Source organism: Pocillopora damicornis, chromosome 3 (assembly GCF_964200805.1).
Source record: "Pocillopora damicornis chromosome 3, jaPocDami1.2, whole genome shotgun sequence".
Classification (NCBI taxonomy): Eukaryota; Metazoa; Cnidaria; class Anthozoa; order Scleractinia; family Pocilloporidae; genus Pocillopora; species Pocillopora damicornis.
The window spans coordinates 24,280,368-24,300,091 of NC_142672.1; the positions used below are offsets into that span (position 1 = coordinate 24,280,368).

The 19,724-nt window shown below is 37.3% G+C and overlaps 4 protein-coding genes across 4 annotated transcripts; 2 read left to right on the plus strand and 2 right to left on the minus strand.

Annotated features, from left to right (window-relative positions):
• Positions 1-413: 413 nt before the first annotated feature.
• On the minus strand, positions 414-1,679 carry LOC149048966 (uncharacterized). Its single transcript, XM_089199575.1, has 2 exons — positions 1,058-1,679; positions 414-939 (listed from the first exon to the last, which is right to left on the minus strand). Exons 1-2 carry the CDS (start codon positions 1,607-1,609, stop codon positions 541-543), a joined length of 951 nt encoding a protein of 316 aa, XP_089055701.1. The 5' UTR covers positions 1,610-1,679; the 3' UTR covers positions 414-540.
• A 3,490-nt stretch (positions 1,680-5,169) lies between these two features.
• LOC149048967 (uncharacterized) lies at positions 5,170-11,805 on the plus strand. The gene is made up of 6 exons (XM_089202313.1): positions 5,170-5,824; positions 7,533-7,627; positions 7,884-8,040; positions 9,390-9,456; positions 9,923-10,173; positions 10,722-11,805. The coding sequence occupies exons 1-6, from the start codon at positions 5,279-5,281 to the stop codon at positions 10,911-10,913; spliced, it is 1,308 nt and encodes a 435-aa protein (XP_089058439.1). The 5' UTR covers positions 5,170-5,278; the 3' UTR covers positions 10,914-11,805.
• Positions 11,806-12,505: 700 nt separating this feature from the next.
• Positions 12,506-16,966, plus strand: LOC113666958 (uncharacterized). The gene is made up of 4 exons (XM_089202315.1): positions 12,506-13,844; positions 14,417-14,752; positions 15,406-15,543; positions 16,024-16,966. The coding sequence occupies exons 1-4, from the start codon at positions 12,813-12,815 to the stop codon at positions 16,363-16,365; spliced, it is 1,848 nt and encodes a 615-aa protein (XP_089058441.1). The 5' UTR covers positions 12,506-12,812; the 3' UTR covers positions 16,366-16,966.
• On the minus strand, positions 16,781-19,561 carry LOC113666959 (BET1-like protein). Its single transcript, XM_089202316.1, has 3 exons — positions 19,403-19,561; positions 18,933-18,989; positions 16,781-18,418 (listed from the first exon to the last, which is right to left on the minus strand). Exons 1-3 carry the CDS (start codon positions 19,466-19,468, stop codon positions 18,248-18,250), a joined length of 294 nt encoding a protein of 97 aa, XP_089058442.1. The 5' UTR covers positions 19,469-19,561; the 3' UTR covers positions 16,781-18,247.
• Positions 19,562-19,724: the final 163 nt, after the last annotated feature.

The window sequence follows — 19,724 nt, forward strand, 5'->3', positions numbered from 1 at the left end:
AACCCAGATGGTGAGTAAAAGTTCCTAATATAAGAACGGTATCGAAGTACGGTATGCTTTAACGGGTTACTTTAGTGTGCAGCTATCATCATTGCCGTTGCTTCACAGTGCAGGGATAAAGAGACTTCAGAATATTTGGCGCCGTTTTCATAATTGGTGATTAGAATGGGAAGTAGGGCCCTAAGGAGAGGATGTTAAAGTTTTCTTTTTTAACTTACTAAGAAAATGTCGTGGTCATTGCACTTATTAAAAAAGCGCATTCGCCTGCCTAGTTAATTAGTAACGCCAGACTGACGGAGGCAGGTGCAAGGCAAAAGTGTTAAAGTGAAAAGTAATATTTTAATCGCTGACACCTACATCCTTGTTGCATTGTTGAAGATTTCGACTACTTCTCAAACTATTTTTGATACAATTCTACCCATTAACAACATTTCCAATTTCACTATACAATTGTTAATTTTGCACATCATAACTTAAGTTTCTTTGCCCATCCGGTTTTAATTTTAAAATAACATTAATATAATTCTGCTTGGACATTTATCAGATCGTTGAAATGTTTATATCTTCCACTCTTCGCTTCTTTCTCGCTTTAATCCTGGTGGAAGCCCTCTCACCACGCTTGCGGATACAAAATAATCGCATTTCTATCTGTTGCGCCTCTGTGAAGTTTTTTCTTAAAATAATTTCGAGGAAAGCTACTCGAAACTGTCTTAATCTCGCAGCATAGATTATTGGATTGGCAACCGAATTTAATTTTGGAATAAACCCTCCGATGAATAAAATGATATATGTAATATTCAATGAAACCTTGGAAAGAACGAGCCGAATAACAATTATGGGAAAGTAAAATAACAGCATCCTTAAAACAACATAAGTTGTCAATTTCAAGGCTTTCTTTTCTTTCTCAAACTTTTGTCTGGACTCCATCTTGACTGCAACCTGCTGGGCGCGAATTTGCGTTTTGTCTCCGAGTTTCCCTGTAGAGTATAAACTGGCCAACAATTATAATCGCTAAGGATAGCCAAAAAATCGCAAGAACCGGAAAGAGGAATCTAACTTTGAAGACCAAATAAATAATCGTGAAGAGGAGATTCACGACCCAGGCGACGATGGAAGCAGCCACTATCCGTCCCTCGGTGACACAAATATTATGGCTATATGGACGAAAAATGGCCAAGAGGCGCTCGACGGTCATCAAAACTAATTGAAATAGCGAAGCCCCGCAGAACATTCCTAGCCCATTGCTAAAAGTTAACCTGATCAAGCAAGTCGTACTAGATAAATCTCCCTCAAGGGTTGATATCACTGACATTACCACCGGAAAGTAAAAAGGTTGCACGAAAACTCCAACTAACAGATCCGTGGTTTCCAAACATGCAATAACGACATTAGAGTTTGTTCTTAGCCGCTGTCTGGTTTTCACGGCGGCTATCACCAGCAGATTTAATACAACTGTGAAGGGAAATGTAACGCAGTTCAAAACCAGAGAAGAAACTAAGGCTATATTAACTTTGGGAGGTACATTATGAAGTTTGCGTTTGAAATAAAGGCTTTCACATTCAATTGGTATCTCTTGGGAAGGAGAAGCACTTGAATTCATGATTAGCATTTGAGTTGACTTTCATCCATTCCTATAAAGTTAATGGATTCAATTGACAGCTGAACGGCTTTTCCATGTTCCTTTGTCTCTCGTATTACTTAAAGATTACTGGCATATCCGTGGCCTTCGAAGAGCATTTGAATGATCAAATCCTTTCGCTGAGGAAGACTTTATAAGGATGTTACTGATAGCAATTACTACTTCAGCGTTTTCTTTTGGAGCTTTCAGCTCACGGAAAACAGAAATTACGAAGTGTACTTGTAAAAATGAGTGCATTTTTTCTTTGTTTTAGGTGTAAGGACAAATCTATTAGTTAAGTGGATCGTTACTGAAGTGTCTTTTTTCATATAATAATTGTAACTTTGTCTTCTTAATGTACTGGTTGCCAGACTTAAAAATTTAACACAATGGAGGAACACTATTGATGCAATCGTTTCCTTTAGTCAGTCTCTCCTTTTAGCGGAAGAGGCTTATGGTTTTCCCACGATCAAAATTGTAAGTGGAAATTTCAAACAATAGCCGTCATTGGTGATTTTTTTATGAAACTGATTGCTCACTTCGCACGAAAATGCCCAATTAAAACGATTAGACAGTTTATCAACCGCTTACGAATATAAAAATTGTATTAGCTTAAAATTTAACAATTCAACCAATTATCTGATGGAGGCAAGCTAGTATAGATGACGCTGAGATTAATAATAGCACGGACAATCATTTTCTTTATTCATATACGGCTCAAACTATAGGTGATCGATATAAAATAGCGGGTTAAATTGGTTCAAATAATTTTTGGGGGAGAAAACCCCAGATTTTTGACGTTACGAATGACTTTTATTTCAAAACGACGCTGAAATGATTCAGCGTCTGAATCAGCCGCTGATTCAGAAACACAAATCTGTTTCATCCCTTGTGTTGGAAGCGTGATAAATACGTCCACGGAAAATGGACGTTACAAATTGACCGAGACAAATTGAATGCATTCTTTATAAAGTGGTTACATAATAGTAATACTTCCGATTTAATCGTTTCTATCAGCGAAGAGCTGCAAACGATCAAGGTTTTCTCACAATTAATTTTGATACTGTAAACGTCGGTAGAACGCCCTCAACCTTTGCGGGAAGTACAGTGTTCCTCAAAACGTAAAAACAATTTTAAGTCAGTACTGTGCTGCCGTAAGGCTTAAAGTGTGAGAAGTGCTCTCACTTATATTATTAGAAGTACCCTTATATTTTTCTTTGAGAAGTACCCTTACTTCCCTTTGCCTGAATGCTACATAATAAAAGCTGTGGCGATCATTCAGCAAAACAGTATATGATAATGACGAATCCCTCGATCTTCACTTAATCGCCGTAACAATAATTGCTAGAATGATATATATCAGCGAGATATCGCAGGAAAGTTAAAATATTATTCCGTTGATTGATTCTTGCAAATTGTCAAAAAACGGTGTGACATATTGTATTACCGTGTATCGTCGGATCAGCTACGCCGCCTGTTTTCAGTGTTTATCACTCGTATGATTACAGACCGAATTGGTCTCTACTCGGCCTTTCTGCGGCAGACCGCCAGCAAAGTAGACTACCTTTTTTCGTGGCTTATGCTCTTGAATCTTCAAAGCGCATTGGAAGGAAAATGCGCGAATTTTATGATTATCGTTTGCATTTTTTGAAAAAATATACTTATTGATCTTTTTTTTCAGCCTGAAAATTTAGAGGCTTAGCTGATGTTACCTTCAGTCTCCCTACGCAATACTTCTCAAATTACTGCATAAGATGTTTAGTTCACAATTAGATACGTGCATGTGTCTGTTCACTAATAGATCACAGATGACCTCAAAATCTGTTACAAATAAACTCGTTGCAAACGAGGCGCAGCCAGGTGTGTGTATAACTCAGTTTAGAATATAATTCTTATAATCTGTACACTCATACCTTATTATCTATAATTTGATTCATATAATCGACAGCGGTTTTATTCTCACGATCTCTTAACTCTCTCATGATATCAAACTTCAAACTCTTTTGCTCTTGGACACCAATTTCAAATGATCTGGCTCTTAAAAACTTTCATTAGGATCTTTGATTCATGAAGATCACTACAGCGATTTTCAAGACTTAAAAACAATCCCTGAAACTAAATGAGAGACAGAATCATGGCCCTCCCTTCGGACTTGTTAAAAATCGACTGACACTCGCAATATGTTTTCACCGTATTTCTATTTTCTATTTTCTGCTCAGAGGCCCCGTCTCTCGAAAGTTCCAGTAACTTAACAGACCCGAAACAATAAATAAAATAAAAATGGCATAGAATAGAGCGGAATACAAATTTAAGGGATAGAAAAGCAGGTTCTGGCATCCTATCTAGTCCATTTTGTTTCTATAGCTGATAGCATCATTGTATAATTTTCAAAACTTTTGAAAGCCCCCACTTTCAATGAAAACAGAATAGTTTTAAGGGCATGTTTCGTTACTGGGACTTTCGAGAAACGGGTCCCTGGCAGGTAAGCAATCATAACAAAGATTTCGCTTCATTTTGACCACGGCCCTGTCAGTGATTTTTTTACAACCATTCAGCAAACAGGTGATTGTTAGTGGTGCATATTTATCTAGTCGTGAAGAGGCGTGGTGAATTTTTGTTTTAGTATTGACTGAAACAGTGAGATAATATAGCACAAAAAGAAGGGTTTTGACTTATTTATTCCTGTAAACATCACATTTTTGGGAGGCGCAAATCCAGTGCGCGTTCCTCGGAGATAAATAGCAGGGGATATTCAGAGTTTGAGTAGCCAATCAGAGTCCGCCTTCAACACTATTTACTGCTTTAGTTTATACTTAAATAAAATAGATTCATCGTGACCTGGAAAGACCTATCACACTTCCCATCACCATCTTTTAATCTACGAAATACCTTCTATAAGGATTTTTTTGTCTACGGGATCTGATCAAATCAAATACAGTCCCAACAACTAACGTCACAACCACGAAGCTTGCTGATGCTTAAATAATGATGGCTTTCACGTCGAAAGGCTGAAACTCTTTCAGCTTGCATTAATTGCTCCTTTCAAAATCATATTTTGTCCCCTCGAAGTCATCGTTTTGATCTTGTTCTTCATCATTCTATAGTCCGGGATAATCGAGAAATCTTTTTACCTTCTTTCTCACGCATCCCGCCACCTAATCTTTATATTGATTATCGTCTTTCCTTGCGGGGTTGATGTTTTTCATTCTCATCAGTTTGATCCCAACGATGTGGGGCTCCAAGACTTGAACAATCTGCATGTTACTCATCGGTGACACTTCTGGCCTTGAGCTTTGCAGGAAAGCTCTGTTCATTGTGGCAATGGAATGACTTGTGATTTCGCTTCTTAGCAACATTTTACGAGACCGCATCGTACTGAACCGCTACAGCAAAATTTCTCACATTCTCCTCCATAACACGCAACACATCAATATGATGAAACTTAGCGTTTCATTTATTCCGCCATTTCAAGACAAAAGGGTAATATGATATTATACATGAATTCTTGGAACGATAAGGAATTCGTTTAAAAACCTGCAGGTAGTTGTTTTAATATTTCCCAGCGAAAACAGGGTGACAATACGACCATATTTTCATTTAAATTGGTGAAGGGTATGTGTCATCACACATTTCAGAACCGAAGTTTTAGTTAACTTGGACATGTTCAGCAAAATCTGCATTTTGATTTGGTTTGGAAAAGTTTATGTGTGTGGAACAAGTGCCGAGTTGTCCGGTCTGGCTAACACGAAAAATGGCAGCACATTTCACTGTCCATCTTTTGAAACCGTCAGGCTGCACTGGCAAGATTTTCACCCATTTACGCATTACAACTCTTCCAGCAAGAGCCTTGAAGGAGACCTCTCTCGTTCTATGAATAATGCACTAAATGCTTGCTGTCCAAGACTGCGAATTTATGACGAGAAAATAAACATTACTAGCTCTTGTGAGATGGAAATACTCATTCGACGAAATCACGACAAAAATCCTGTTATCCATTTTCCAATTTTCTCTAACAAAGGAGAAACAGAGCAGCTTCAGAGGAGGTTTGTGGCACTGTTTCATTCACCGGGACCTGCGGTTTTAAAATTTAGCCACGGATCGGATCCATTTTCAAATAGATTTCTGTACCTTCTGAAGAACGTGTGGGCGCTGGTGCTAATTTCCTTTTTACACGCCTTACTTGCAGGAATAATCATATGGGCTTTGGTACGTACGTTGAAGCAAACTCGAAATTTGTTATTTATGGTCTCCTCCCGTCGTTTTTTCTCTCTTTTTATTCGTTTTAATTCCAAGTTTTGTTTGGTTTACTTTTCTTTTTTATTTTGTCGATCTAACATACCTAATGGAAAACTTATGGATGTATAATAGTTATAATGGTATAATAGTTACCAGAAAATGAGGAAAGTGATGACCATTGTCATCACTTTTTCCCTTTTCCCGTTAACGTTACTCTTAACTTTTCCCGTTTACATTTCTACTTATTGCAAGTAATTTTGCAATAAGTAGAAACTCCATGAATAAAATTGGAACCGACTCACACTTCTCTCATCCCGCGAAAGCAAACAGTAGATTGAAAAAAAAAGGGTTGAGGTTACTATGAATTACAAAATTAACATATGAGGTACGCATGTTGCAATCGTTGAAAAATGAGCTTCACTACATCCATCGAATTCAAATTTTTGTTTATTAATTTTTTAACCAGCCTTTTGCCCAGGCTGTTGCTAAAACTTTCCTACTTGAGTTGAAAAAATATGTTTCATTAAAATTACCAATTCAAAAACAGACCAGGGCGATTTCTTTCCTGGAGTCACCGAATTGATGAGGATAAAAATAAGGCTTTCAGAACCATTAATCATTATCTATGTCATGGCATGACAGAAAAATAATAATTTTTGTAATAAAAAATCTTGATATTGAGTCCTGTGGGGGAAATAATTCTTGATATTGAGTCCTGTGGAGGAAATAATTCAAGCTTCAATGCAAATTTGAATAACAACAGATGTGTACCTGTCATTTGCATCATAATCATTATGAATCAATTTTTCATAAGTAATTTTTCGAGTTCAAAAAGTAATGAATATTTCCCGAAAAGTTAGACAACATTTAGCGATCTTTGTAAAGCAGTAACTTCCTAGTGAAGATTAATTTCACTGATCATTTTGCATTTCCGAATGATGGTGAAGACTTATTATAATAAAACAAAACGGGATGGTACACACTTTATTTCGTAATCATGATTACCATCGTTCATTTAGCTATGCGTTGTGTCACCCAACCAAATGTAGTTTTAGATTTTTAAAAATACTCTTTTAGAAAGATATCAGAATTTGTTGTACCATTGCTCATGCAAATAAAACATCTCAAAAAAAATCAACAACACTACGCCGTCTATTAATAAACGTGAATTGTGCTGACTGAAAAAAATATTCGATTCGTGATATGAGGACCATGCCATGTTTTGCGATGGGTATTAACCGCCAAAATTATACAACTGTTGCCAACAGGACAATTCAGCAATTTAGGATCTTGAAAAATTTATTTCCTGAAGTAGAAATATATTTTGTTGTAGAGGAATACCAGAAGTATGTTTCGCATATTTACATGTACATACGGTTTTATGTCATTACGCCTTCAATACTGTAATCGAAACAAACAGTAGCCTCACTTCAAGTTGTTTTACTGTCCTCTAGTCTTTCAGACCAGTCAAGTCACACTTCCTTTATTGCAAATGAGCTTCTTTTAAATATAAAGGTTTACCTGCCTCCAGGCCTTGCAACTAAGCCACAATTTTATATTATGTCACGGTCGCTTGCTTCTTTCGAGGGATGCTACACTTTTGCATTGGCTTTTTTTCCCTTCGTGCACTTGTTTTACTCATGCCCTGCAACTTATCACCTCCTCTCTCCCCATAAAGGAGCACAGGACCAATTCAGCCCAGTTCCCGTCGAGTTCTTTTCGTGGAATCGGACAAGGGGTTTGGTGGGCCTTTGTTACCATGACAACCGTTGGGTAAGCTTTTTTAAAATTTTTGACCAAAGTCATAGTCAATGGTGTACATGAGCTATTTAAAAGCAGTATAAATGACCATTAGTCTAGTATTCTACAGAAAGCCTGATTTTAATCTTTCAGAGGGAGATATAGGTTTATTGTTTAAGAAAGTTTATAGTACGGGTGCAGACCTAAACATTACACTTACTTCTAATGAATACACGAAAAATAGTTGGCATTCAAGTTTAATTCAGTCCATTCTTTTCAACGATCAAAGATACGGTGACAAAGCACCTCAGTCCTCCCTTGCCCGTACGTTTGCGATCCTGTGGATGTTAGAAGGAACAGTGTTGACAACTGTGTTTTCAGCTAGACTGACCGCTGACCTAACTGCAGGCGAAATAGGCTATGACCTAAATCTTCTTGGAAAAAGGGTAGGTAAGCAATTCTATCTATAGCTGATAAAATGAGTGAAGATAGAGACCTTCATGTCTGGTACTTCTACGAGCCCCTCAGTAACCCTAGTGGAAGAGAGTATGTATGAATGTAATAATAGCTTAATTCGAGTGGCATGCAAGAATACCGAATAAAGCATGATCGAGAAAACGTAGTGCTGATTAAATAGTTCTGCACGAATGGAGCCTACCATGGTTGCGTTGCTCAGTGAGTGAAAAACGTGTCGTACATGAGGCAGTCCAGTTTTCAGGAACACTTCGTTAACATTAAGAATTGTTTCAAATAAAATCTGTTGCGACTGGAAGGTTCATCACGGGGGTTCTTGCTACTACTATTTGAGCCTCTTACTAATACTCGATGTTCTGAGTTCTTTAACGCGTTTAGTGGGTGGACGTTTTAGCGTTTAATGACAACACGATCAGGCCAAATTTAAATTTGAATACAACGCCTTGTTAATAAAATGCATTCTAAGGCATTCTAAGGCAGAAGGAAGGGTCTATGCTGCGATTTACTGTTCCGTTACAACATAAGAACGATGTTCTGTATTTTTTTTCCACCATGCTTTTTCCATAAAAGGCTTAAACGCAAATTATGTTAACACCAGGAACACTCAAATAACCTCGCCACCTGGAAGACTCGCCACAAAGTGTAATCGATCTCGCCATGAAGGCTTGTTACCTCGCCACCAAACACTTATGCGGTACCGATTGCTGTAACTGTATTAAGTATAGCTATCAAACGTTTAATTTAATAAATGAAAGTTCCCTTGAGCTCTAATTTGTTGTTCGTTGTTGTTATGGGTAAAAAGTTTACAGAATCTCAGTATGAGCTTTCAAAACTCTCGTTCTGTCGACAAGAAAAAAAAAGCATGCGATCGATAAAAATTTTTGTCAATCTTGTTGTTTGTTCGTTCGATTAAAAAGTTATGGTCACTTTTCCTTTGATGGACATTCTAAATATTTACAGGCTAGACCTCGTCGTTAGATGGTTCGTTTGATATCTTTGATCTGATCAAATCGGTGGCTTTTCGATCGTTACGCGCACTTGACTCACCTTCCGCCATCTTGAAAAAACTATCGAGCCTTCAGCACGGCTTTGCAGTATTGCCCATAGCATTCTTATGAGTATGCTCAAGAGACTCGAGATCAAACTTAAGAATCATCTAAAGTTTTGTACTTATACCAAATTAACTATAGCGACCTTGGTGGCGAGTTTACCGGTGGTGACTTGATGGCGGCGAGATTGCCCCGGTGGCGAGACTTCCTGATGGCGAGATGACTTTAAATCGTTGTGAAGAAGCTGAGTCCGTATTGTTTGTATACTGCAGGTTGGTGTTCCTCTCGGCATGGAAACATTTCTCATAAAAGAGTTCAACTTCGGTGCAGACTTTGAAGGTAACCTCGGATGACTTTGTTTCCAGACTACAGCTTAGACCTTCGTTCATAAAGAAAATCCAGAGAAAGCCCAAAGTGACTGGCCTCAAAATAGATGGCTGCGTAGCTTCGATAAACCACAGATTATGAAAGTGCTCATGAACTTGGATGGAGAAAACAGGCGGCTCTTGTTACGAGTAGATAAGTTTGCTAAAATAAAGTTATAAATAAAGGTGCATTTCGATTGAGTGTTGTGAAACCAAAACCACAATGACCACAAAGGCTATTCAGAAAAAAAGGTAAAATGTCACATTGAGCCAATAAGATATTAAAATAAAAACAAGAAACTGCTTGAAGAGCGGGAAACATGATCAAGCAACTCGCGACTGGTTTCAGGAAACCAGGTTTTTAATAAGTATACTGCTGTTTGAATTTTACTGAAGAGTATCCATCGTGAAAAAACAAAAACATTCTACTTCTCTTCTAGAACTAGAGGATTTCCACGAACTGATTGACAGTTATAAATACTCATCGCTGGAATACTTGCTATTCTTTGACTATGATATGGCGTCCGACCTGATCAAGAAAAGGCGAATCAACGACCTCAGGATAGAAAAAAACATCGCACACGAGTTTTCAGTCGGTATGAGTCTGACAGGAGATTTTGGAACCAAAGAGGATGAGAGCTTCCTTGCGTGTTGGAGAAGGGAAATCGTTGACGACTATGAGATTGAGAAGGTACCACCAAAGATTTTCTGTTCTGCACCAAAAGGTTTTAGTGATAACGTTTAAGGCTTCTGTTGATGTTTCTTTTACTTATTTGTTTTAACAGTCTATGCAGTCTTAACCGGCAGGAGACAGGGCCATTACTCTCAGTAGACACTAAGTTCCGATGTACTCACACGCAGCGGTTTTTACAAACCGTGGAGAGCGTCAAGATGCCTGTAAACACGGCGCCTGGTGATACCAGTCCAAATATGGACTCACCCAAACATTGAGCCAATGAGCAAAGGATAGACTGACCAAGCTTAGGTTCTCTGTTATTGGTTGTTCGCATTTTTTTTTCAGCTTTTCGTCTTTGTTTGTTTACTTGTTTTGTTTTAAGTTTTTTTGTCCGAAGTGATACACGAGTTTTATACCAGCTTATTCCAGCATCTAAATCCCCAGTTTGAGCACCTGCTTATATGAAGTAACAGTGGTTCACATTCACGTGTATAATATCAGCTTCTTTCCCTATGCAATGAACCTAGAGCTGTGTTTGTTTTGAAATTTACGTTTCATTTCAGGCAACTCGAAGGCATGCAAGAAAAGCCAAGAAAAGGGAACAAGCTTGGACGAAACAACCTCTGGATTCCAGCACTTGGGTCATCATCATCAGCGTGCGTTTTGTGGTTTTGGGAATGACAGCAGCCATTTTCAGGCAATATCGCTGGCTCAAAGCTCAGAACATGGTTGCAGGCCGAGTTGATTCCTCTTAACGTGTCTCGATATTTTTAAAGTTGATGAAATATAGAATGCAACCCCACGACTACGTATAGAAGAAGCTTTACTTGAAGAAAGAGAACAAAATTATGTAGCAGCCTCCCCCAGCACCGCGGAAAACATCGTAATCTTTGATTCGTTTGACAGACTTCCTCTAGTCATACCTTACCCACGCACGCTAAGGATCTTGGGCGCGATGAAATCTTATCAGCTCTTGTTCCACGGCATGCCCAATCAAACTCAGGCACCATTCAATGATTAATAGCGGTACAAACCGGTATGATTACGCATGTTCATCATGGGGATAAATTTATATTACTTATAAGCACGGGATCAACGTCGCCTTCCGTAAACACGGAGGTTCATTGTAAAAACTTCTTTTTCTGTTTATCCTAAAACGCAAAACTGACGTCTCCGAATTCACCCTGATTGAAGAGCGTTCTCAAAAAGCTCAGTTTTCAGCGGAAAGTAGCAGTGTTCTTGAGAAGTTGTTTTTTTCAATTTCAATCAAACCACTGTAAGACATTCGTGAACAATCAGCAACTTCGAATTCTCAACGGCTCGGAATTCATCCATCGTCGCATTGTCGGTCCACTTATGGATAAAACAACAATTAACTGTTGACAAATGATTGAAAAAAAAAAAGATAACGAGAAAATCGTTAAGACAATTCTCACTTCAAAACCAACATAAATACCTTGCCACTGGGATTTTCTTACAAATTCGCGAAGAAAAAGTTTTCGTTTGGTAATCTTTTTCAGCATGTTTATTTTTTTTTCCAAGAAGACAGTCACAACTTAAACAGATGTACTAGACCGTCGAGAATGTCAACGGCATTGGTGGGTTTTTTTCCTTGGGATAAATTTCTGAATAAAATCTTTCATGAAATGCTGACGTCTCTTTTCAATCGCGAATCTTTGATTATACGTTGATAACGAAATCCTCTTTCTCGTACTTGTCATCCTTCACAGTCATTTCTGACATACTACTATGGTTTCAAGTAATTTGTCATCCTTGTTTATTTCGTCCACAATTAGCCCTACGCATTCAAATGTGTTCATTCTCCTTCTCCTTTTTTTGGGTGGTTTCTGCTTTGAAAGAAACATGATATGTAAAGATTTCCATCAACATATGGAAATTTCCCTCTTTTTGCTTCATGCAAGACCAACTTGAACTTGAACGGAAAATTTGCTAAAAAGTTATCTACAAGTGCAAAGAATCTGAATAAAAGGAGCAAGGGTGGTTGATGCTTGAAAATGAAGAAGATAAGAACAGTTTTTTCATGACAAAATGCTAACATAAAGGCTAATTTATTGAAATGATAGGAAGAGGGTGTCAATGGAGTAATGGCTTTTACGGCTGACGGTTAAAATTTTTGCCGTTTTAGGAATAACGGTTAATTTATTTCCATTGCCATTAAAAGACTACGTTTTTACGGTTAAATTCTTTTATAACGATTAAAATTTGTCAATTTTTAACGCTAACAGCTAAATTTGTTTGCTGTTTTAGTGGTTACAGTTAACCTCGTTAAGACCCTCTAAGAACCGCGAACTTTGTCGAGAACCACGTAGAACTGCAATTACGAATCCGCGATACATGCTCAGCAGTCAAACGCTCTAATGAAAACATGGTGGAAAATTTAGCATTTTGTAAATTTGCTAAACAGAAAAACAACTGCGTAGCTTTTCCTAAGTTTCGGATATGTTCATTAGAAGACAGACCAGCCATGTGAATTTTACTGAAGACAACTGTCCGATTTCATGGGATTTTCATGGAACTGATCTTTCCCGAGGGCAACACCTAAAATAACTGTTACTTGTGTTCGCATTTATTTTTTGTCTTCGGACAACTCGCTCAATAACATAAGCTGGCTCAACAAAATTCTTTTACTTGTCATGCCTGTGAGTGCATCAAGTTGTGCTGTAGAGAATAATAACATGATTATTTTGGCTCTCCCGCTGGAAATCGTGTCGTATATTTTCAGATTTCTGCCAGCTTCGGATTTAAAATGTGCAGCTCTTGTTTGTTGTCAGTGGTCTAAAGCTTCGCAGGATCCCATCTTGTGGAGAAACGTTTCTGTCAGTGTTGGAACACGACGAGAAAGGTTTTCCCATCTGTTAGTGGACAGCCTTCAGAGACGCTGTATCCAGCATCTGAGATTCAAGCATATGACAACTGCTGCTCAAATTCTTCAAGTTTGTAAGCAAGTTGGATCAAATCTTAGAGAGTTGTCTCTGCAAGGCTGCAGATGCGTCAATGATAACTTACTCGAGATACTAAATAAATACTGTCCTAACCTTGTACGTGTAGACTTGAGCCGATGTAGGCAGCTCGACGTGGGAAAGAATGTGATTTGGTTGGACAAGTGTGCAAATGTTTGGGGACATTTGACTGTCTTGGATTTGAACGCTTGTAAAGACGTATCCGATGTGTTTGTTTCAAAAGTAGCTGATTTGTTGCCCAATGTCGTGGATTTTAGTATTTCTGGTTGCAAGGGCATTGGAATTTCAACATGGCATAAGATGGCAAAGAAGTTGTCATCTCTGAAACACCTTGACATCAGTCGATCTGATATTACGGATGAAGTGATGCTTAAATTTTCTCAGATACCTGAACTAAAACTTATAGGGATAAATCTAACAGCTTGCAAACATTTGACTGATAATGGCATAGTATCACTGGTGAAATACCAGACGTCACTTGAGGTCCTAAAACTTGCTTGTGTGGATATTACAAATACCACATTAATCTGCATTGGCAAATACTTGCACTGTCTAAAGGTGCTGGACTTAAATAGTTGCAGACAACTCACAGATGGGGCATTATTGACTGTCAACGCACTTTTAATCAACTTACACTCGCTGAACTTCTATTCATGCTACCAGCTGTCTAACAGTGGCCTAGGAAAGTTCTTATGCTGGACACAGGTACACTGAACTTACTCATATACATTCATATACATTTAATCACTCACCAGGGCCTTATAATTGTCATGAAGAGATTATTGTGCACCTATCACAATATTGGTGCATTCTGATTGATCATAAGGTCAAATACACTTTATTTTCTGTTGGCTTATGCACCCAACAATTTTTTTGCTTATGTTTTTGTTTTTGTTTTGTTTTGTTTTTTTTAACTAGAAAGCCATTACTTGCTTTTTCTTGATTTAACCAGCTTGGCTTGCATTTTCACAACATCTCACACAGTTACCAGTCATCTATGTGACACTTGAGCATCAGTGGTATGTTTTACATTCATATCTAAGAAGAAATTCATCCCATAGTAGTAACCACCTCCCCTTACTGTGTAAACACTAGCTTACATATAACTTTTACCTCACAGAAACGTGCTTTAAGAGGTGCTTGATCAAGAAATGGTGCTCGATATTAAAATTTCAGAGTTTTTCTCTACAGTTAGACCTCGATTTGTGTCCTATGAGTAGGTAGAATACTGAAAATGCTTTATCATGCTTTTTTCATCTTTCTTTTTTTTAATGTAGGGTACAAATCACAATGTCCCTTTAAAAGTCCTTGTATTAAATGGTTGCAGCACTCTGTCTGATGAGTTAGTGTTGCGATTTTCTACAGTCCTGATCAATCTTCAAGAACTTGATCTGAGCTCATGTCTTCATGTAACTGACATTGGATTGTCTGCCATCACTAGCTCACTTATTAAACTGCAATCACTTCGGCTCAGTTGGTGTATAAACATCACTGATAATGGTTTGATTGGCTTTGTTCCCTCTGAGCAAAACCTTGCTGATGTCTGCCATAACAAGGATAAATGTTCCTATGCAGAAAAATTTAAAAAGGAAGGAGGGACTGCACAAAGTAAGGTATGCATATGGTTAATAAAGGGGGGTAAGTTCTGCATTGATGGAAGAGTATAACAAGGTAATTTGCATATATTGTTATCAGCTGAGTTGAAAATGTAATTTGGCCACCGTAAAGAGTTTAAAGGCTGACATTTCAAGCATTAGCACTATGTCAGAGCGATTGACGAAGGGCTGACACTCAAAACGTCAGCCTTTAAACTCTTTATGGTGGCCGATACCTTTTCAACTCAGCTGATAACACTAAATTACCCTGTTATCAGTGCATTCTGTCAGCTAGGGTGGTAAAGAGTTAATATGTGATGCATGGATTTTATAGAAATGCAAGCATGATGTGTAAAATTTGAGGTGAGGTGTGATTTGCCTCTTGAAGTATATGTGACCCATGACTATTTTTCTTTCATTTTGTGAAAATATCAAATTTTTTCCTGAAATCTCACACTCAAAAAGAGAGATTTGAAGTTTCCGAATTTAAATCTGTGATGCATGAATTGCTGATCAAAATACACGCAGTGTTTGAAGTTTTCTAAAAATTTGCATGAAACAGGATCAGAACTTCCCCTTTATCTCTCATACTTACTCATGGCAAGGAAAATATTTTAATACTCCATGTATGATTCATATTAATTTTCAGAGTTTTTGTGTTTCCTCTCCAGGTACCAAAAGGAATAAAGAACCTAGAACAACTGAAACTTTTGGACATTAGTCACTGTACATGCATCACAGATGAAGGCTTAAGAAGCATTTGTCAGCTAAGGAACTTAGCCACGCTGAATATAAACATGTGTACACAGGTACAGTGTATGGTCACAGGACTCTAATCACTCACTTCCTTAATGATATGATGGCAAAAGAGAAAAACTCCCAGGCAGAAAAATGCAGGGAAAAGAGTCAGTTCCCCTATCTTCTTTCTAACCCCTTCCCCCCCCCCCAAAAAAAAAAAAGAGAGAGAGAAAAAAGGAAGAGTTGAGAGACTTAAAGTTTCACCACTCATCTCCCTCCAACCTTATTTTGGGCTATACATGTACTTTTTATTCAATTTTGTAAACTTTTTTCTTGCAAAAGTAGTCACATCCTCCACACTGTAGAATATGCTTTATAAGGTAGCAATGAAGACTTCAACACTTACATTATACACTTGATAACAAAGAAACCGATCATTGTCAGTTGGAGGAATTGTTAAATTGTGAAGCATTCAGATTGTTTAGGATTAATTTTGTTCTAGCTCTCCCAGCATTGGCTATTCTTGACTTTCACTTTGCTTTTGGTCACAGATTACAGACAGTGGATTAGCTGATGTTGCTGAAAATCTCCACACTCTAGAACAGCTGACATTCAGTGGATGTACATCAGTAACTGACATGGGTGTTTCCTTGGTCGCAATTCACCTGCAGAGGCTGGTAGCACTAGATGCATCTAAATGTGACAACATCACTGATAAGAGCGTCATGGACTTAGCAATACATGGCCGTAATTTAACCCACCTAGATCTGAGCATGTGCAGTCAGATTACAACAAAGGCTGTTGATCAGATGGAAGAGCATATTCCAGGTCTTGTCTCACTACAGTTGAGATATTCTGGGGCAAGACTTTGCACTAAGGTGTATGCCCTATAGAGATTCCAGAGTATGTATTTTGCTATGATGATAGGTGTACATAGTAGAGTAAGGGTGACAAACTGTACAACAATGCTTTCCAGTTCTCCAGTAGGTTGAACAATATATTGCTTGCAACTGCTAGTAATTTGTAAATACAGAATGGATTTTCGGGTTAGGATCAATAGAAACTATTTACAAGCTTTATAAACCCCCCCTTTTCAAATTGAGGCTAATTGCAAGTCTTTGTAATAAAAATGAGCTGTATTTGCCTGCCAATAAAAAAAATTACTTCCATCAAAAAAATCTGCACTTGATCACCCTTTTTACCAGGAGATTATGAATCTTTAAAATGGCCCATTATTTTAAAGTTGCATGTTAAATCTGTAGCTTTCTGGTGGTACTCATACATAGAATGCAATAAGAAACAGAGTCAATTTTCCAGACCTTTATTTTGGCTTTTCTTGAATTAGTATCAGTCATTTAATCTTTTTAGCCCTGAATCCCTTAAAAGGTGTTTTGCTGTGTTATGAATATTGTTCAGATATTTGGTTAACACATATACTGTCACACGTATTTAATCATCTTTAATAATAAAAAAAAAATTCCCAGTCATTAGCAATCTCTTTTAGCACTATTCATCTGTGTGGTATATAGTAATATATAAACAATAGAATCTGTTTGACGTGAAAATATGCAGATATTTTTCTGTAGATGTTCTCTGTTCCAAGATGAGCAAAGTTTTCTGAGAGCAAAGCTCTTCAAGGAACAGATAATGTCCAAGAACAAATATATAAGCATATTTTCATGCAAAATAGAGGTGTTTATCATCCTTTAAATATTTTGCAATACACCTGTTAAATGTTTACAAACAGCTTATTGTTTGCTACGTGGGATGTTTTCTTTTGAGTGTTGTTTGGTATGACTTTATGGACAAATAAATATTCCCTTCTTCTGTAACAACCATAACACACTCTCTCTTCTTGAATTGAATTTTAAATGAAGACTTATGACAGTGGATGTAAGGTTCGTAAATTGGGGAATATCATTTGCCCAGTTTCAGCTGGGGGATATTCAGTCAAGTGCTGCATTTAGACCAATCATGCAAGCATAACTGTTTGATGGATCATAAAGTTGAACATCAGTGCTTGGTTAAAGAATATTTAGCTTTGGTAACTATACATAGTCTCACAACAGAACTTCTCTGATAATTTTTTTTGAAACTAATGGTATGTTATATTATAGAACTGTTTTTTACCACCTATTGGTAGTGTAAAAATGACATTCTGTTTGATTCCCTTACATTACCTCCCACCCCTTCCTTCCTCACCCCTTCCCCCCCCCTCTTATTAGGAGACTTCATGAATATTCTACAATTATGTCTTACAGAAATAATGCACATGCAATTGTAGGGTGATTTACAATGATTATCTGCTGGTAAATTTAAAGCTTCCACAGTATGTATTAACTTGTGTAATACACATACTTCATGTTATTTCTTTCCTTTGAGGTATTTCTTTAAGACACTGAGACATTTTCCTCAGATGTCAAATATTTTTTCAGCCAGTGAGGAGGTTTAAAAGCTAAGTCTAGCATCCATTAGTAGATATATGTACATGTAGTACCACTTACAATGTACCACAATCACCAACTAAGTTTTTTTTTTCCAAAATCATCAAAACAGTCATACAATGTAATGAGGATTAAAATGTTTCTTAGATGTACAGGCAAGCTTGAAAGATATATTGTTATCAAGGGACATGAGAATACCTTAATGTTGTACATATGCAAAGCAATTTCTACAGTTTTTTGTTGAGTATTTAGTTTCTGTAATACACAAAGAGGACAAAACAAAAGTATAGAGCACTTCATTGAATTTTTTTATACATTCTAGAACTTCTAACTATCTGATAATAACCTTGCTGAGTGCATAGTAACCAATAAAGAATACTCCAACTAGTCCAGCTATAAGGTAACACATGATTTTTCTGTTTGATCGTCCTGCAGAAACCATTTGTGATAGTCGTGCAGCACTGCCACTCAACAAACTTGATGAGCTCCCAAAGTCATCTCCCTGTTGATTTTAAAATCGGTTACCTTGATTTACTTTACATCAATACAATACAGTGAGTTGTAGCTCATGAAAATCAACATCACTTCCCAGGTAATGCTACAAACATGAGAGGTGTAAAAAGTGTAGTACGTTGGGTTTGTGACGTATTAGCACCAATTGTAAAAATATGCTCTGAGAAAGTAGTGTTCCATCAAACTTTTGTGTAAACATTTTTCCACCTTCTCTCCCTTTCAGCTTGAACATGTTTTGACAATGGTTTGAGTTCTTTGAGTAAAAGTATTAACTTTAAACAGTGTGGGGTAAAGTGTGGAGGTCAGGTGATCAGAAAATAACAGTTATTAAATAATATCAAGTACAGACAGTTGAGTTACAACTACTGTATATGATCAGATGAAAAATCTGTCAATTGCTTAGACCAATCCAAAAGATGGGTAGGGGTTGTATAATTCTGGAATTTAAACAGTTGTATTTCCACATAAAAAAAAAACATACACACACATAGCAGCATTATTACCATTCCATCAAGATATTTGTTTTGCTGCTTGCTTTCATTCTCGATATCAATTGCAATCTTAAAAAAATGAAATGGATCAAATAAATTTCCATAAAACAAACTACATATTAAATTAGCTTCGTTTGTATTACAGAGGGTTGTTCCTTATCTTTGACACCTCTTTTACATGGGGTGTGGGTTAGGAGCAGGAGTAATTTTGACACAGTTAGGAATGAAAAGGATTTTAACAGGTAGACTTGATTTAAAATCAGAAATGTGATGATGGGTATTACTGACAGGGAGGGGGAGGTTCCAAAAAATGGAAACTATCACATTGATCTATGCAGATGAAGACCACAACCAAAGTGCTTATTAAAATTCAAGCATTATCTACAGGAAATATACAGAGAACAGTATGGAGAATACGCATTCTAATCTTAGGGTGTAAAGGTTTCTTACAACGACATAGTGTTTCACTAATGTCTTCCTACCCCTTTTAAACGGGAAACTTTTGCCGCCAAATCTTCCACCATTCGATTGTTCTCTGTTTCCAACATTTCATCTGTAGAGGTTGTCCTCGAACCTGAGCAACATGCCAGGTGACGAAAAACATCAATTTAAAAATTTCAATCAAATGATCTCGAGATGTACACAGTACGCTCGCTTTCGATGAAGAATTATTTACATTTTACACGTCATAATTTCAAGGACCAACTAAAATACTTAACGCCATAATCTCTTTGATCAAATTGGAAACTAATTCCTTTGAAATGAACACTGACAGAGTTTTACTCGCTACATCTGTCTTTTAAA

What these genes read in the sequence shown, in the direction of transcription:
- LOC149048966 (XM_089199575.1), bottom strand. Translation starts at nt 1,609, where the DNA reads ATGCTAATCATGAATTCAAGTGCTTCTCCTTCCCAAGAGATACCAATT. An exon ending in TTATTTATTTGGTCTTCAAA is followed by an intron (nt 940 to 1,057) that starts GTTAGATTCCTC and finishes CGCGCCCAGCAG; the next exon opens with GTTGCAGTCAAGATGGAGTC.
- LOC149048967 (XM_089202313.1), top strand. Translation starts at nt 5,279, where the DNA reads ATGTTCAGCAAAATCTGCATTTTGATTTGGTTTGGAAAAGTTTATGTG. An exon ending in CTTCGGTGCAGACTTTGAAG is followed by an intron (nt 9,457 to 9,922) that starts GTAACCTCGGAT and finishes CTTCTCTTCTAG; the next exon opens with AACTAGAGGATTTCCACGAA. An exon ending in ACGACTATGAGATTGAGAAG is followed by an intron (nt 10,174 to 10,721) that starts GTACCACCAAAG and finishes GTTTCATTTCAG; the next exon opens with GCAACTCGAAGGCATGCAAG.
- LOC113666958 (XM_089202315.1), top strand. Translation starts at nt 12,813, where the DNA reads ATGCCTGTGAGTGCATCAAGTTGTGCTGTAGAGAATAATAACATGATT. An exon ending in GAGGGACTGCACAAAGTAAG is followed by an intron (nt 14,753 to 15,405) that starts GTATGCATATGG and finishes TTTCCTCTCCAG; the next exon opens with GTACCAAAAGGAATAAAGAA. An exon ending in ATATAAACATGTGTACACAG is followed by an intron (nt 15,544 to 16,023) that starts GTACAGTGTATG and finishes TTTTGGTCACAG; the next exon opens with ATTACAGACAGTGGATTAGC.
- LOC113666959 (XM_089202316.1), bottom strand. Translation starts at nt 19,468, where the DNA reads ATGTTGGAAACAGAGAACAATCGAATGGTGGAAGATTTGGCGGCAAAA. An exon ending in AAGTTTCCCGTTTAAAAGGG is followed by an intron (nt 18,990 to 19,402) that starts GTAGGAAGACAT and finishes CATTTTTTTAAG; the next exon opens with ATTGCAATTGATATCGAGAA. An exon ending in ACAAATATCTTGATGGAATG is followed by an intron (nt 18,419 to 18,932) that starts GTAATAATGCTG and finishes TAAAATCAACAG; the next exon opens with GGAGATGACTTTGGGAGCTC.